Source organism: Monopterus albus, unplaced genomic scaffold (assembly GCF_001952655.1).
Source record: "Monopterus albus unplaced genomic scaffold, M_albus_1.0 scaffold131.1, whole genome shotgun sequence".
NCBI classification, from domain to species: domain Eukaryota; kingdom Metazoa; phylum Chordata; class Actinopteri; order Synbranchiformes; family Synbranchidae; genus Monopterus; species Monopterus albus.
Window position 1 is genome coordinate 216,969 of NW_018128011.1, and position 18,082 is coordinate 235,050.

General features: G+C 41.0%; 2 protein-coding genes across 7 annotated transcripts in view; one reads left to right on the plus strand and one right to left on the minus strand.

Annotated features, from left to right (window-relative positions):
* The window catches only part of caskin1 (CASK interacting protein 1), a 100,249-nt gene extending 96,356 nt beyond the window's left edge, over positions 1-3,893 (plus strand). For all 6 annotated transcript variants that reach the window (XM_020613248.1, XM_020613249.1, XM_020613251.1 and 3 more), the window contains 2 exons: positions 52-556; positions 846-3,893. In XM_020613248.1, the coding sequence (XP_020468904.1) occupies positions 52-556; positions 846-942 (602 nt within the window). In that variant the 3' untranslated portion in view covers positions 943-3,893. The remainder of the gene's footprint in view (positions 1-51; positions 557-845) is intronic.
* A 2,618-nt stretch (positions 3,894-6,511) lies between these two features.
* traf7 (TNF receptor-associated factor 7) overlaps positions 6,512-18,082 on the minus strand; it is a 22,026-nt gene continuing 10,455 nt past the window's right edge. The window contains exons 18-22 of the mRNA XM_020613257.1: positions 17,488-17,610; positions 10,969-11,088; positions 10,665-10,796; positions 9,964-10,083; positions 6,512-9,627 (exon numbers count right to left, since the gene is read on the minus strand). Of these exons, the coding sequence (XP_020468913.1) occupies positions 9,613-9,627; positions 9,964-10,083; positions 10,665-10,796; positions 10,969-11,088; positions 17,488-17,610 (510 nt within the window). The 3' untranslated portion in view covers positions 6,512-9,612. The remainder of the gene's footprint in view (positions 9,628-9,963; positions 10,084-10,664; positions 10,797-10,968; positions 11,089-17,487; positions 17,611-18,082) is intronic.

Genomic DNA, 18,082 nt, shown 5'->3' on the forward strand with positions numbered 1-18,082 from the left:
GTCTGTATTGGCCAGTCACTACCCCAGCCTTAGCCTTTTATCTCTCTGTAGTGGAAGGTAAGAAGATTCCTCCACCGGTCTCGCCCAAACCAGTGCCCCCGCCCACGGCACCCAAACCGGCTAAACTCATCCACTCCATGACCAGTCCCCCCTCGCCAACCCTGGCCACTGTTCCAGTCAAACATTCTGCGGTGGCCCGACAGACCAGCTCACCGTCATCCTTCCCCACTTCCAAAACTCCCAGCCCACCAAATGCAAAGTTGCCCAGCCCGTCTTCCCAGAGCCCCCACACCCCACAGACCCCCACCACGCCACAGACACCCCAGACTCCTGCCACTCCTAGCCCTACTCCCCCACCTGTCAAACCCCCCCGCTCCTCCATTGGTGGTGTGTCAGTGGACAGCGGGATGGTGGGAGGTGGGGTCACGGCACCTCCAGCTACAACAACACCTGACTTCAATGTGGATTCTCTGGTGCATCAGAAGCTGGAGGAGACGAGCGCATCGCTGGCAGCCGCGCTGCAGGCTGTAGAGGATAAGATACTGCGACAGGAGGAGTAAGGAACACACACACATACTCACATACGCATGCTCCCCATGGTAAACCTGGCACAGACCATAGGGACCACAGGGTTAGAAATGAGAGCTACTTGTGTTTCCCTCTGTTTGAATTCAGAGACCAAATCTGGGAGTAAGGTTGACCCACATTTTCAAAACCAGTACCGCTGGTCTTTTTACCAGTACATACCACTGTGAAAATAGAGGCCCAGATCTTCAACCTAGGATATGAATTATTCTCTGTTGGTTAGTACAATGTTTTTCTTCTTTGTGTGTATATGTGTTTAGCTCTGTGGCTGAGCAGAAAACCACGGTCAGCATCCTCGATGACATCGGCAGCATGTTTGATGACCTGGCCGACCAGCTGGATGCCATGTTGGAGTAAGCACAGAAACCAGTCAGTGTGTCTCCATGGCAACACAGCATCAGGAGCAACTTAGATGGCACGACAGGCAACACGCCTCTCTATTTCTCTCTCCTTCTCCTCATCCTTCTCTCTCTGTCATGCTTGTTCTCACTCGTCACATCGTCAGTCCATCCGTCGCTGCTCTGGAAACCCCTCTTCTCTTCTCTTCTCTTCTCTTCTTCCTCTCATCCCCTCTATCTCCTTATGATGAAAATGATGATGGAGCAGTGCCACAGGCATGGACAGACTGAGTGCAAGAATGAAGGATGGATAAAGAGAGAGGTGCTAACAGAGAGAGAGGGGAAAAAGGACCAAAAAACTCATGGGGGGGAACATTTTTACAAAATCACCAGTCGGAGAAATGAAGAAATGCAACAACATGGAGGAGACTGCAATCAATACGTGGCTCTTTTAAAGACTCCACGTGGACTTGAACACATAAACTGAACTAATACTGATTGAACCAACTGTGTAATGAATCATAGTATGGTATGTGTACATTCTAAGCATGGAGAGTTTATATCTACTGAAAAAGACCTGCATTAGCACAGTAATATATAATATACTGATAAATATGAATCTCTAGCTCTTTGGTTTCATGTCTTGGTTCTGTGTGGAATGGTGACCTCTGGTGTTGTGATGATGTAAATGACTTGGTGGAAAAAGATTTTTAACTGTGACCAAAATGAGACCATTCAGCTCCTGAGGGTGTGTGTGTGTGTGCGTGTGTGTGTATGTGTGTGAGACAGAGATAGGGACATGTGTGTACATGAGCTTGTGGATCAAAATCAGTTTCCTGTCCTGGCTGCATCCATACACTCTGTCACTTCCTCAGCACCGCCTTTAACACACACTCATATACACAAGAGAAGCACAATGATCCATGCAACCACACACACACACACACACACACACACACGCACACACAGAGGAGGCTGCACAGTATAAACTAAATCCTGAGTGGAGCAGTGGACAGAATGAGAAAACTGCAGGAAAGCTACAGCATGTCGTCTCAGCAGGCTTTAGGTCTAGAAGATAAAGTTGGCATGACAGAAAGTTTTAGAAAAGGATTTCAGGATGCATTTGAAAAAGGGTGGGTTTTAGGGTCAAAGGTAAAATTAGACTTAATTAGTCAAAACAGAAGGGGCAAACAGTGCAATACAAGCACCAGAGTCAGAGCCTTGTTTCCTCAGAATGAACTCAATTCAGCAATTTCAAATCTTGCCCAGTGTCTGCTGTTTTCAAACACAAGGGATTGTAGGAAACAGATTTCCTAGAGATAAGTGAAGGAAACTAAATTCACTGTTATTATAGAAACCTTTTGCTTACTTACTTTGAAGTAGGGATAAACCGAACCAGCTCTTTCTCTTCCATTACTGATCCAACATTAGTTCCAAGTCGAAAGATCCCCTCCAGACATGTTTTAAGGCATACAGAACTGGACTGATTTGAATAGTATTTGTATCAGATGTGGTTATTCCACAAGAAAAGTTCAGTTACCTGCTTAAACAGTTTTTAAAATTACATCTAAACCTCTTCCTTTAAAACCCATCATCTGTGAACGTGCAAATATTTTGCTTCTCAAGATTGGCTTCTCAGGATTTTGGCAAAATCAGTTGTGGTGTCACAAACTCCTGCAAGCACGTTCTGTGCTTTAAGGTGAGCACAGAGAAACGGTGTCCCTGTCAATCAGCAGATGTTTGGCCTTCTGGTGTCAAACACTGCACCTACATCATTCTGTACAGTGAGACTCAAGCATCAAAGTGGACAATCAACAAAACAGATTTCTGACTGGAGGCCGCTTTAAAATCTAAAAACTGTACTGTAGGAGAATCAGTGGAGCTATTGCCAGGCCAGGGATTACTGTGGCACTGATACATGAGCTGTGACACTACATTTTATAATAACAAAATAACAGTTAATAATACACAGTTAAATGTGACAAAGAACACATCCAGTTGATAAGGTCAGTATCAGCCCGATACTGGTACATCCATACTTTTAAGATCCTATATTGATTTGCACTTTCCAAATTGATTACATCCTATCACCACCACCACTCTCCCAACCACCCACCCTTCGTTTGCCTGACAATCTACATCATCACCCCCGCCATCCTCATCAGCATCACCATGGTTGCTACACAGCATGTTGCCATGACAATGTGTTCATGAGAGTTATTTAAAAAAAGTGTTGAAGTGAGTGGCAGCAGAGATCCGTGAAGCTGGATGGTTTGTTTTAATATAATATTAAAATATTAAAATGTACCGGGAACTGCATCTAGAGAGGTGACACTCTGATGTCTCATTTGCACCTCAGCCCATTGAGAAATCTCAGTTTCACAGTCCTACAGAAGCTACACTGCTAATATAAAAAAATAAGAATTCAGAGATTAGCTGTGGTATTTAAATTATGATCACATAGAGATTATATAAGGATATTTGCAAAAATATAGAAATAAGAAGTGTATTTATGATGTGTGTGTCATCCTGAAGACTATTTTTCAAAGTAAACAGATCTAATTAGGGTGTTGAACCAGTTTGCTACTCCATGCTTAAGTGGTCTGAGCTGATGAATCATTGTAGGATACCATGTTGGGATATTTCCAGGAAGCAATTGTTTTTTTCTTTGTTTTTTTTTTTTAAGTTTTTCCTCTGCTTACATGTGTCCAGGTGTGGCGATGTGTATAATACAAGCAGTTCTTGTTGTTTAGTTGTATTATTTTGGTATTGTTTTAAATGCAGTGTTCAGTTCTTTTTCTTTGAAACATGTGCCTTGCTTTGTGATTTTGGTCTGACTACAATACAGTAGATGGGTATGTACAACAAACGGGGATCTATCTCTTATTCTGTTTTGCTTCATTATTTGATATGTCATCATAAAAAAATATAAAATCATCAGACCTAAATAAAAGCCAAGTAAAATCTTTCCATTTTTTCCCACACTCACTGTTCAGTTAACACATACATTCCTTATTTGTCCTTGTGAAACTGAGGCTTCTGCGTCTGACTGAACAAATAGGAACGGATTTATTTTCCTGTGAAATAGCGACATTTTGGCCGCTTTGCATTATGTGTCTGCTGTTTCCCAGATTCGCTGAATACTAAACATAGTAAGCACTTTGAATTGCTGTTGCGTATGAAAATGTGCTATATAAATAAACTTGGCTTGCCATGCCTAATATTGCAACATTTTGGGAAATACACACAGTCACTTTCTTGTTGAAAGCAAAGAAAATTGATACCACTCTTGTGTCTGTGTGAAGAGTATTAATCTCTAGCCAGCTGCAGGTTAGTTTAGCTAAACCTAGTTGGAAAACTAAAAACAGACAGAAAAGCTAGCACACTAGTTAACATCAGGATTGATTTGTACAAAAACCAGTGTGAAAACAACACTATGCAATTTTTCTTACACTTGGTCAGAGCCAGGTTTGCTGCTTCCTGTGAACTAAACTGAACCAATGACCTACTGGTGGCAGGGGTGGATCTAGAACATATTGGAAGGGGTGGCCAGGCCGGGGCCCAGACTCAGAGAGGGGTGGCACATTTGAAATACATGTAAAAAGTAAATTAAACCTCTAGTTATATGACATAATTAACTATAACTTATTAAGAAACAAATTTAATTGTGTATGTGTAAAAATGACAACTGCACTTTATTTAGTTACTTGAATTACTCCTGGCTGGGGACATCGCTTGTTCCCCCACCAGGCCAAGTACACAACCCAGTCAAAGAAGAGAATGAAAATAATAAAATAAAATAAATCTAATTTGACCAATATCCATTATAAAGTGACAAAAATGTTTGCTGTATTTAAGACAACAGTTTGTCATTGCTTTTCATTCATTAATTCTGATCAGCAGCACATTTTGACTCTGGCAGGGGTGACACAAGGGGCGGCCATCAGATGCTGACGGTAGCCAGTGCCATCCTGGCCACCCCCTGGCTCCACCCATGGCTGGTGGTAGCTTTATATATAGTATACATGTATAAGCATGGTGTCAATATTCTCATCTAAGTCTTGAGAAAGAAAACAAATTTACACATCCCAAAACGTCAGATTTCTTTAAACTGTAGATTTAATACATCAGTAAAATGTCAGTTATGATGGCTGAAACTGTTTTGTAACTGTATATTTGAAGTTGAGAAATTAAGTATCAAAATATTCACCAGATTTTCCAACCTGATGTTTATCTGAAATTCCCACTATAAACTTCAGCTTTTCTAGTCTAGTTTGTAGGGCATCATTGCAGGGCTACATAATTTCCCCTTATCAGACCGCAGAGGCCACACAGTGGTGCAGACACAGCCTAATCTTCCACCATTACAGCTGCAGCTACAGACAGATGTTGATGGTTTGTTATGTTAAACAACATTTTGCCCATTCTTCTATGTCCTCCTGTCTCATTTTCGTCATCTGTCGTTCTGTGGGCATTTTTCTGGTGTATTTGGACATGTGGTGGCTGGGTTCAGGTTACAAAGGTAAAAATACCACTGATGGTGACAAAACACAGATGGTCATATGTTATGGAATAAAAACTACCACTTATTTTCTTTCTTAACAAAAGAAAAAGCCAAGCCGTTTTTATTTTAATTTCTGCCTGTGCTTATCTTAACAGATGCCAACCTGGTGTCTCTGCTCAGCAGTGACTGTATATGAGTGCTTGAAGAGGCAGAGTGTGTATTGCTCTGCTTTGACTATATGAAGACTGAGTGTGTGTGTGTGTGTGTGTGTGTGTGTGTGTGTGTGTGTGTGTTGTATTGACTGAACAGTGGTGTGTGCTTGCAGTGACTGCATCTTATGGCCATCTGCTCCGAATAAATAAATGTTCTATACAAACTGCGCAGTAATCAGTCTCCCTTTTTTTGTTCAGACATAAACTTCATATTTTCCAAAGTCGTCCACCAGGGGGCAGCACACGACTGCATAAATAGACCACTCAAAATGTTTTTGTATTGTGAAGCCTTTCATACTGTAGTAGCTTCCACAGGTGTTGTTATTCCATCTAATTAGATCAAGACATGTACAAAATGTGAATAGTTTAACTGTAGCGAGTACTTCAGCAGGCAACTTAACTAATCTTAACATTAAAACTAGCCCTGTACAAAAGTACATAAAATAAAGCTCACAGAATATACCATACAAAACCAGAGTGTAAAAGTTATAGGTTGCAGTTGTGTAATTCTCACAGGTGCCAATAATAGATTTTATCATTTGAACGACTGTTTTTCTATTTCCAGCCTTTACGCTACTTTTATCTGTATGCTACGCCAAGTAGCTTCAGATATTTACAATACAAAATTAAAAGTGTTACCAATTTTCTTATCTAACTTTTGACAAGAAAGCAAATAAAATCAGTTAGCAAAAAAATGCTGAAATATTCCTTTAACAACACCTCGACTCTACTGCTAGTCCTGTTGCACTTGGGTGGGTGGGATAACATCTGGACAACACAAGCTTCGGTTTACCAAAAGCCTTTGGTTAAAGCAACTTTCAGTTTCACTTTCCATAAGCTAAGGTTAAAATAAATAAATAAATAAATAAAAATCAGTGTTCAACAGTTTTATTGATCAATGATCAACTCAGGCTTAACATGATTACAAGTATAGAAGAAATCACTGGAACCGTGACCAGAAGACACTTCTTCTCTTCCTGTCCTCAACTTGTCTCACCAAGGCTACATGAAGTAGTGGCCAGATGTGCAGTGAAATGAAAACAGAACACTGTGTGGAGTGTCTAAATTGTGGGCACATAATATAATCTCATTCACTTAAAAACTACCCTCCCAGGTATAGCTAGTAATTTTTTTTGATTTCCAACCCAATGTGGGTTGAAATATTTAAGAAAAGGGGACTTCACTTTAGCTTTCTTTCTCTGCATTTGCCTCTGGGACATTGGAGGTTAATTACATATAGGTCATCCAGTATTACATTCCAAGTATTAATTTGTGGTTATGTTCATTATAACCAGCTGGAGTTAGAGCGAGAGGGAGGAGGGAGACAGGAAGAGAGGAGAAAGGACACACTATTACAGTCTTTCCTAACTGCTCACACACACATATGGCACTCACTGAAACACATTCACAGGTACACAATAACACACACACACACACACAGTTCAGGCACACAAACAGTGTCCTCCCCTGCCTGTCTCTCCATTTCTGCAGGCCAGTGTCAGCCAGTCATTCTTATGGGCACACGTTCGGGTTCGGCACTATATACTGTACACAGCTGTACGACAACTGAGTGGCTCTGAATACAGCTCTAACATGGCACTAATATAAAACTCAGTAAATATATAGATCTGTCTCTCTCTTTACAGTCTTCACTTATTAAAAGGTGTTTTATAAAGGCTGGTTTCACAAAACTGGTGATACCTACAATGAAGACAGAGCAAGAAAGCATCATTGCACCTGTGTCTATCCATGTTGATATGTACACATTTTGGCCTACAACAGAAATGGAGTGTTACAAGAACAATCACTTCCTCTGGAACTTGAAACATACACGGCACCATTCACTGGACAGGTCTGTTATGTCATCCTGCATCATCAGCAGAGCCCTTACAATTAGAAGAGTTACGACGCTGTATATTTAAAAATGGCAGCAGGTCATGCTACTCCAGTCGCTTCAGATCCATTGTTTTCTGTTGGGAACGGTGGAACTTGTCAGCAAAATACTGCTTTTACTGACTTTTACAGCCTTGCAAACTAATTCTGTTCTACTGTTGTACATAGCTCAGCTAATTTAGCTAGTTAGCTAGGTACCAAATTATTATAGTGACCTAATGTTTGAGAGAGACGTTAAAAAGGTTTTAAAACGTGTTTTGACACGGCACCAACTCAAAATGTCAAGTTTAATTATTACTGATTTCAGCTTCTTACTTTGGAAGATAGCAGTCATGTCAACGAATTCTATGGCACTGCTTTTGGTTGTAACGTTAACTATTTGACATTCCCAGAACCTGCCATTACTGTAAAAACAAAACAAAACAACACACAAAAAGGTTCTTATTGTCAATGGAGAGACAGAGCCAGATGACTGACAGCTGAGGTCTGTACCACAAAACAAGTTCAACTTAGCCTAGCTAACCTGGGGTTATCTGCCTTCACTGAGCCTAACATTGGTTGTCGTGGTTACCCGGTACCACGAACCCAGTAATCAACTGGCTTTGTTAAGTCTGGGTTTTCTTATCAGTCTAAGAGCGTGTATATGTGAACGAGCTGTTAATTAGAAGCGACATTGACAGAACCATGAATTAAGTATAAGAAGACTGATAATGGTATATTGGCCGATAGTGATTTTTTTAAATGCATAAACAATCATGATACACAAAAGTTACATTTACAGTACAATAGAAAAATAAACAGTGCTCTCTACAGGGCAAAATATGTAATGATGACACTGCTTCTGAATTACCTGCAATCTTCTGGCTTTTTGGTCTGAAGGTTCCTCTTGCTTGAAACATACAGTACACCATCATCGGTATATCAATAATAAGCTGATATATTAGCAATAAGCTAATTTCAGGCAATATAATGGGTTTCAAAATACTTATTTCCAATTAAAAGATCAATTCTATAGTCATGTATCTGTTGATTTCAGGCTAGAAATCACAGCTAGACTCACTGTGTTTGGTGTGGTTTGCTTCCTTTTCACACCATAAACACACCGCATCAGAGATGAAACAACAACCCAAGTCTGAGAACATGTTAGGCCAGTGTCTTAGCTGAATCCAGCGTCAAGTTTGGACTCAAATCAAGATACAATAGGCTGGAATTCAGATGTTACAACTGAGTTCATCAATGGCTGTGACTGCTACTGCTGAAACCACTTAAGAGAAGGAAACAGCAGGTGTTGATGAGGTGGCTGAGAAGGACACTGGGTGCTATCAGCTCCAAGGCTGCTGGCTCGGGACCTCTGATTACTGAGTGAGTGAGACAGACTTCCTAGGTAGGGTAAGTGAACTCGCACTTACAAAAACTAAAAATTTCAGCATGAAATTGCAGTTCCCTAATTAGCATAAAGTAACTGTATTGCACTTTTCATTAATTTTTTTTAATGAATTATTTGTCTTGTTTTGGTGCCCTCTGGGATTTTTCTCAGAAATAGTTTGGCCTGTGAAAGGTTACATAGACATTTGGAGTTAGTATGGTGTCACTCTGTGTCTGTGAAACCAGCCCTTAGACTTAAACAGTATGCATTAGGCATCATCAGTACAGTTCTGAAATGATAGGAGTGTGTGCAGGAAGCAGGCAGGACCAGCTACAGTTTGAAAACCACTAACCATAATCCTCTCTGCTTCCTGCTCTGAATACAGGAGTGCAGCGCCCATTCAGTCTCAGTTTAAGCGCAGTGTGGTGCAACTGTAAGGCAACTTGTCGTATTTTTGCCCTGTAATGCACTGGGTCACTAGGTCAGAGGAGCATGACTCAGTGTGGACCCTCAAGGTGTTGGAGTGTTTGTTTGGAGTTTTAAAAGCAACATTAGTAAAACAGTTCCATTGCAGCTTCATTGTGGAGTGGTGCCTATTACTGGTCTGTGGCTATTAAATCACAATAAAAGATGTGGGAATGGAGGAGGAAATCATGTGGAAACATTAATGAGAAATGAAGTCAGCTGAACTCAACTGCAGAGCAAACTGTTCCTTCAGCATGTCCACACCTAAGAGAGAGAGAAAGAAAAAACGCTGTAGAAGAGCCAACAGCTGTGCAAGCAAGGGCAATAACAGCTAACTTTTGTTCAAGACAATAAAGACCATAAAGATACATAGCTGCATCTATTCAGAACAGCTATAAATACAGGTTTTGTGATATAAACTTATTTTAAAGTGAAATTATTTAATTATTTAATGTAAAGACATTCGACATATGTGACGTGTATGGAAGGGAAGGATGAGATACAGGATGCTGGGTGGATAAAGATGAAGACTCTAGTAACAAATGAAAGAAGCAGAGGGACAAACAGATGAAGCCGCTGACAGACGATGATCTTTCCTACCTTAACGGTGCTGTCAACAGCTCCGGAGAAGAGCCGCCCTCTGGAAACGGCCAGAGCTGTTACACTGCCCTGGTGTCTCAGCAGGGTCTGGGTACAGATCATGTTGTCCATGCTCCACACACACACGCGCACGCACGCACGCACGCACGCACACACACACACACACACTCTGTTTCAATAGAAGAAGTCATTTATACACAAACTAAACTTTTTCTGTTAAAGATTTTGTCGATACACATTTGCATACAGTAAGCACACCAGCATAAATACTTTATATAATACAATTTTCTAGAGTTACAGGAAAAGTTCAGCATTTTGATAATTAAGCCTTTCTGATTAAGCGTCTGTTGATTTTACACTTTGTTTTTGTATAAAACAAACAGTGAGCTTCATTAGTGCTGTATGTGGACAAAGCTGACTAGCTGTTTCCTCACTCTTCTCATCTAACATGCAGAAACAAAGTGAGTAAATATTTTCCAAAGTGTCAAACTATTAGTTCTTTGCATGTGGTGTATGACTTGTAACTATTGTCTTACTGATCACAGACCATGCACACTCATTAACATCATTGTGAATTTGCATGTATTGCAGTTTCATTTTGATACTACCACATAGAAAAATAATTCCTTTCTACATTTACTAGGACACCATCTCTCCACACACACACACACACACACACACACACACACACACGTTCTCACCCTGAGGGAGCGGTCATAGGAGGCGCTGAACACTTTGGTCTGGTCAGGGGTGGAGATGACGGCAAGAGCGTAAACTGTTCCCACATGACCTGTGAGGGTCCGCACCTGCTCTTTAGACTCGATGTCCCACACCTAAAGACACCATCGTCATGATAACATTAAGACCACAGCAGCCTGGCCTTTACACAACTCTTAGCCAAATATAAACTAAAAATGAAAGAACAACTAAGTTCAAATGAGGACAAAAACAACTCCAGGACTTGGAAGAGAGGAAGAAGTGTCAACTTATGTGCATATCACTTACATGGATGAGATTCTCATACGTGCCACAGACAATATGGTGGTTGGTGACAGCGATGGAGTAGACGCTGCCCCCACTGGTCTGCAGGACGTGAACACACTCCAGAGAACGGATGTCCCAAATCTGACAGAAAGGGAGAGAGACAGAGCGAGTCAGACAGCGCGATGGGTGAAACAAAGAGAACGAGGAGCATGGTGAAGAGCCCTGGAGAGAGAGAGAGGGTGAGTGAGTGAGTGTCCTCAACACCATGGGAAGAGAGAGATAAACATACACAGCTATCAGCAGTGGAAAAAGTGAGTTGCTCAACAGCTGCAAGCTGTCAATGTGCACAGAGTGGAGTCATTACTCGTTTAATCTAGTTCAGCTGTTTGAGCACAAGCACTAAAAACAGACCACAACATGTAGCTGAGGCCCAGAGAGAGACACTACCTCCTATTATTAATTACAAAAAAGGCCAAGCTTCACATTTACCAGTGTATATGAGAAGGCTTACTTTATGCTACTGATGCTGGGCAGTGTCAACAGTTCAAATGTGATCTGATTAATCAAAAAGAAAACCAAAAAAACTAAACAAAAAATAAAACCTCAAGCTTCTAGAGAGAAGAGCTGACAATTTCTCACACGAAAGAAGCTGTACTCAAACTATATTACTTCTTAAATTATGTAATTTGTTAATTATAGTATACATTATAAACTGACTTGAAAACAGCAGGATAGATGGGACACTTGCGACCACAGAGAACAAACATAACATTATGTTGAAACGTTTCTATAAGCTTGTGTTTTGGCCACTGTAAACACAGCATTAACATTAGGGCTGTACCGACTAAGGGTTTTTCCAGTCGACTGTCAGTTTGCTCTTCAGTGCCACGGCCAAAAATATTGCCACGGCTGCATTTCTGTCAGATAATGCACCACTTCTCCCAGAAAAGTTTTTGCAATCACAAATTCTTTTGTATTCTCATGTTTGTTTTGTTTACATTGGAGCAACGAAAAAAAAGCAGAGGAAAAAGCCAAATCTGATCCACACAGAACTCCAAAAAATGGACTGGACAGAATTAATGACACCTTTTCAAAATCATCAGAAATAGTGATGGTCCACTAATTTGCAATGAAACTCACCTGTAGCAGTCAACAGGTGCTGGCACCATAGAAATTATACATAAAATAGAGAAAAGTTGACTCAACCTTTGTGTCGCCTGGACCACGCTGAGCTTGGAGAAAAGAAAGAAGAGCAAAGAATCGTCTGAGGTTTTGAGAACCACAATAGGAGAAAAGCCTGGACAGTCTCAAGGCTACAAGTCCCTCACTCCAGAGATCTGGCTCTTCCTGTGTCCACTGCGTGGAACATTGTCAAGAAGTTTAGAGGCCATGGTGCTGAAGCTAATCTCACTGGACGTGGACGAATAAGAACACTAGATGACAGATTGTAACGAAGGATTGCTTGAATGGTGGATAAAGAACCTCGATCAGCTTCCAACAAACCCGAGCCGACCTGCAGGCACAGGGTGCAACAGTGTCAGCTCGCACTATCCGTCGCCATCTGAATGACAAGGGGCACTGCGGTAGGAGACCCAGGGGTGCGCCACTGCTGACACAGAAACATATAAAAGCCAGATTGGAGTTCACCAAAACTCACCCGAGGAAGCCACAATCCTTCGGGGAGAATGTCCTGTAGACTAAAATAGAGCTTTTTGGTTGAGCACATCATTCTACTGTTTTCAGAAAATGAAATGAGGCCTTCAAAGAAAAGAACACGGTCCCTACAGTCAAACATGGTGGAGATTCACTGATGTTTGGGGTTGCTTCGCTGCTTCGGCCACCAGATGTCTTGACTGTGTGTACAGCATTATGAAATGTGAAGACTACCAATGAATTCTGGTGCCCAGTGTCAGAAAGTTGGATCATCGTCAGAGGTCATGGGTCTTACAGTGAGACAAGGACCCAAAGCAGACTTCAAAAAACACCCAGAAATGGTTTTAGACAATGTGCTGGAGAGTTCTCAAGTGGCCAGCAATGAGTCCAGGTCTAAATCACATAGAGCCCCTGTGGAGAGATCTCAGAACAGCAGCTGGAAGAAGGAACCCTTCAAATCTGAGAGACCTGGAACAGCTGGCAAAAGAGTGACAAGAACATATTCCTGAGTGTTTAAAAACCAATAAAAGACAGCTGTATATGATTTAATATTTAAATTATGACCTATTTAAATTGATGACATACAATATCAGGATGCCATATGGATTTGTGGGAATAATGAGACAGGCAGAACACATGTATTTCTGTTGAAACAGTGTTCTTATAGGCAGTTTATTTTCTTCTGAGATGTGGTTATAGCCAAGTTTACCAACAAGTTTAAGCTTTGCTTAATCAACGCATGGTGTTACTGTTTAACACCAGGTGCGTACTATTCAACTATTAGGGGGCAGCCCAAACTAACATACACTGAACAGCATAATTCATTTGGAGTCATGTTCCTCTCCCTCTGACAGATGTATTCATTTCCTTTTGGTTCTGTTCTGGTCTTCACCAAATCCTGAGTAAAATATCTGATTCTTTACCCTGCTAAATGCTCCACTATGTTCATGAACTAGCCACTAATTTTGTCGGTCTGCAGTTCGGTGCTGAGAAGATGGAATACTTTTTTTCTAATTAGGCCTTTCTCACTGAAAACCAACCAACTATGCCAAGAGTGAACCAAAATAGCCACGCTGGGGGCCAGAAAGCCAAAACAATAATAAATACGATGCTGCAGAGGAGAACTGCAAAGTTGGGTGAAAACTGTCTGTGGGTTCATCACTATGAGTGACCCCATTCACTTAACACAGCCATCTGACCCATTGTTAATATAGCAGCTTTAATCAATACAACATTAAACCATTTTGGTAGGCAATCCATTGCTTCAATTGTTTATCAAGGTAACAAACCAAATACTTAGTGTTTAACACCTCATATCTATAGCCAATATGTTATTTTACTGACAGAAAACTTCATCCAATAAACCATCAGTAACAACCCCAACCAGACAGTCTTCTCCAACTCCATAATTCATGTACATATGTATTTTGATTAGGCTTAAATCCTTGGTAGTTTTCTATTTATTTTGGTTTTGTTTTGATCTGCAGTTAGATCCACTGCTCTAAGTGAAATGAAAGACCTGCTGTTGGTTTAAATGTAGCATAACAGGTATACACCATGAAAATCTAACACTGAGGTTTCGAATTTAGCCAAACTCTCTCCACTTTTATACTACCCAACAAAGGAAAACACACCAACAGATGATCCATATGGGTCTGATAAAATACAGGGGCTACTATTAAAAAGTGCCAAATATTATCATATTTAAACATTGGTCCAACTTGTCAAACATAAAAACTAAAAGAAGTCAGTTTCTTGCATTAAAAAGAAATCAACGCAAAACAGAGTTTCTATTTAAACATGCTAAATTTTATACAGGGACTAATCAGTCCTCTAGGAACTTTGTAGTGTGCTGTGTCAAAGTTACGTAATACTAAAAATGTTCTGAGGGGTTCTTTTCACTGAATATTGGCAGGATTTGTCATGGAAAAACATTTTCTAAATGCCTTCTCTGCTTAAAAACTGGCAAGAGACTAAATGTTCCACTTACAGGCATCATAACAAGAGTACAGTATATGGGCTTTCATCCGCCTTTCCTCGTTCTTCATCCTTCCACAGATGTCCCCCAGTTCCACAACCAGTCCCTCTCTCATTATCTCTCAGCATCCCTGAGGTTTTCATTAGCGACCGCCTCATAAAGTACTTTCAACAGCGAGGCAGTACATGAAGATGAGGACAGACACAAACTCCAAGAGGATAGAACCCAGTTACAGGCCAAAACACATCCATACCACTTTGACTGCACACAATGCACAGCCCCACAGTCTACAACAAGGTGTCTGTACTCCAGCTTATTAAGAAGTGGCAACAACTGGAGCACTTCTCAGCTAAAAACCTGAAGGCCCTGACCAATCTCCATATAGTAGCACACATAGTCGCACACAGCAGAGCAGGTATTTAAGCATATTTATTAAAAGACAAAGAAGTGTTTTATATGTGCTGATTATTCCCAAAAAGCACATAGAGCTGTATTTTTGGCCACTTGTGCAACTCTACATAAGGAAGGGGCCAGTATACTCTTTTCTACCTTCCCCCAGCTTTTTATTTTTATGCTCCAAATCCAAAATTAACACAAGTAATCTCCCAAAAATCCCACTCAAATCACTGGCAGATAAATCTATAGCACCTGCCAAACACAACTTTCCAGTCTTCATTCTGCTGCACCTCATGACAAAAATAAAACATGATTAACTGTAACGGAGGAGAAATCTTCAGATCAGAACAGTCACAGTCTTTTTACCTGGTAAAAACATATTAACTGCAGGCTCTTAGATAACTGTTGCTATTCCTGTTAAGCCTTCCATTTTACCAATGGGGGCAGATTTACCACTTTCTATATAAGATGATATCATCTTAAAAGGACTGAGGCTAAAACAGCCGCCCATCTTTGCAAAAAGTCAGCATCACAAGTTAATAATTATGTAAAAACACAAATAAAGAAACAGCACTGCTTGTGTAATGCACCACAGAGCTAGTAAGCCCCAGTACATTATCTTTTACACTTCAAATGTTCAAACATTTTTACATATGCATTGGGGGGTATGACAGCTTACTATAGGTAAACCTAATGGGACAAGCAACACAGTGGATACGTTTAAGTTTTGATGGTCATATTTTCTGACATTATGCTTCACTTTTACAAAAGAAAAGGATGAGAGTTTGAGGAACAAGAGTTTGGCGCATGTCACAGCTTCTTGCGCAAGTGTGACTGAAGTTTCTGGAACATTAACTACACCAAAAACAAATAAAGAGAAGACAGAGAGCCATTAATGTTAGTCCAAGCTGTGACATACTAGCACCTTGGCTCCCACAGGGTGGATGCTCCAGCCCTAACAGGTGTTCTTCTACCGTAACCCCACATAATAATGTGGTTCGCTAATGACATGGCCCTAGATTTCGTAATACTAGCTTACTACTACAGGTAGTAAGCAAGGTAGACAGGCATGCCAACATCTGAAGCTTACTATAAAACAAACACACACAAGGTTTAATGCATTCCTTATTCAAAACCCCACCACCCTACAAACTTATATGGCTTATCTCTCTCTATAGCTCCATACGTGCTGCTTCACCATGTGGAAAAAACCAAGACACACAGGCCTGCTGCACCTGGTTATGATCGCTAAGCTATGAGTGGACAATCACTGTTTAGAGGAGGCATTTATCAAACAGCCATGTGACCATGGCTTAGAAGTACATCAAAACATGAATCTGAACAGGGTGTGTATACATTACTTATAGAAGGGGGTGGCAAATAAAAGGAAAAAGCTGAATGCTTGACCCCTTCAGTGCGGGGATCCGTGGTTATGCTATGTGGGGCATTTTGCTGGCATGGTTTGGGTCCACTTGTCTCCTTAGAGGGACGGGTCACTGTAAACCAATGCAAAGTTGTTCTGAGTGATCACCTTTATCCTAATGATGAAACATTTCTAGCTTGATGGGCGTGGTCTTCTCCAGGATGACAGCCCCCTAAACCACAGGGCACGAGGGGTCACTGAATGTTTTGATGAATATGAAAATTATGTGAATCAATCACAGTCAGTATGGGAGATGTTGGAGCAACGTGTTAGCGGGCATTCAGTCTGATCCAGTAAAAACGCAACTGCCTGCTGTGTTTTATCGCAAGGGGCTGCGTTCGTTGGGGCTGAGAGGTAGCGGGGTTTATAGGTGCGTATTATATGGTCACAATTGTGATGAGTCGACATGAGTGGCTTCATTCATGCTTCCAGCCCGGGAGCCTCCATTGTGTTTTGTTAGCCATGCTGCTATTCAGCTTTAGTACCAGTTCTATCACCAGTGTGTCAGCATTGATATATATAAAAACACAGTTTAACATCCAGTACTAACAAACATGCAGGCATGTCATTATGGTGTGTTAACTGTGGCCCAAATCTGACAGTGGATGGCAGTGAATGCTCATGCTAACAAGGTAAACAAATGAGTTTTCTTCCTGTGGGCGTCCACATCCTGATCATTGCCTGTACATGGCTGTTCAACAAAGCATCTTTGCTGGATGATGTCACCATCTGGTGTGGTGAAAGCTGAACCAGATTCAACTTTCTCATTTTGCCAGAGGCCCCTGTGGTGCTTGTTCTGGCTGCAGTGAATGCAATCCCCCATAGAAATGAATGGGGAGAGCTGCATTTTTCCACACCTTTGAAACTCCGTCAGAATGTGACATTAGACAAAACACCAAATGAGGGAATATCTTTTGGAAGAACGGTGTTCATCCCTCCAGTAGAACTCAGAGACTTGGAGAGTGAAAACCAAGGAGCAATGCAGTTGTTCTGGTGGTACATGGTGGCCAAAAACCTTACTGAGACACTTAAATTACAGAGAAAAAAAAACAACATTTTCACCCGTGTGTATATCCCCACCCCCACCTACCTTGATGGTCTGATACGAGCCACTGTACAGGTGGTTCTGGGAGGCCACTAGTGCTCTCACCCAGTGATTCAAACCAGTCAGCTCCTTCTTCAGCTTCAGCTCTGTACCCACAATGTCCCACACCTACACACAAGTAAGAATCAGTAAAACTGACATTACAGGAGAAACAACTTTACTGACTTCAAACTAAAGTCAACAAATGTCAGCCAAACGTTGTGCATGTGGCCAGTGCCAAGGCGTTTATGGTTTATTTCAGACCAAACTGAACACTTCCTCAAAAAGCCAAAGTATATTGGCTGCTTAACATTTTCCCAGTATTGTAACATCTGAAGGTACAGGTGCAGCTCAATAAATTAGAATATCGTGGAAAAGTCCATTTATTTCAATAATTCAACTCAAATAGTGAAACTCGTATATTATATAAATTCAGTACACACAGACTGAAGTAGTTTAAGCCGTTGGGTCTTTTAATTGTGATGATTTTGCTCACATTTAACAAAAACCCACCAATTGACTATCTCAATAAATTAGAATACCTCATAAGACCTATAAAAAAAAATTTTTAGTGAATTGCTGGCCTTCTGGAAAGTATGTT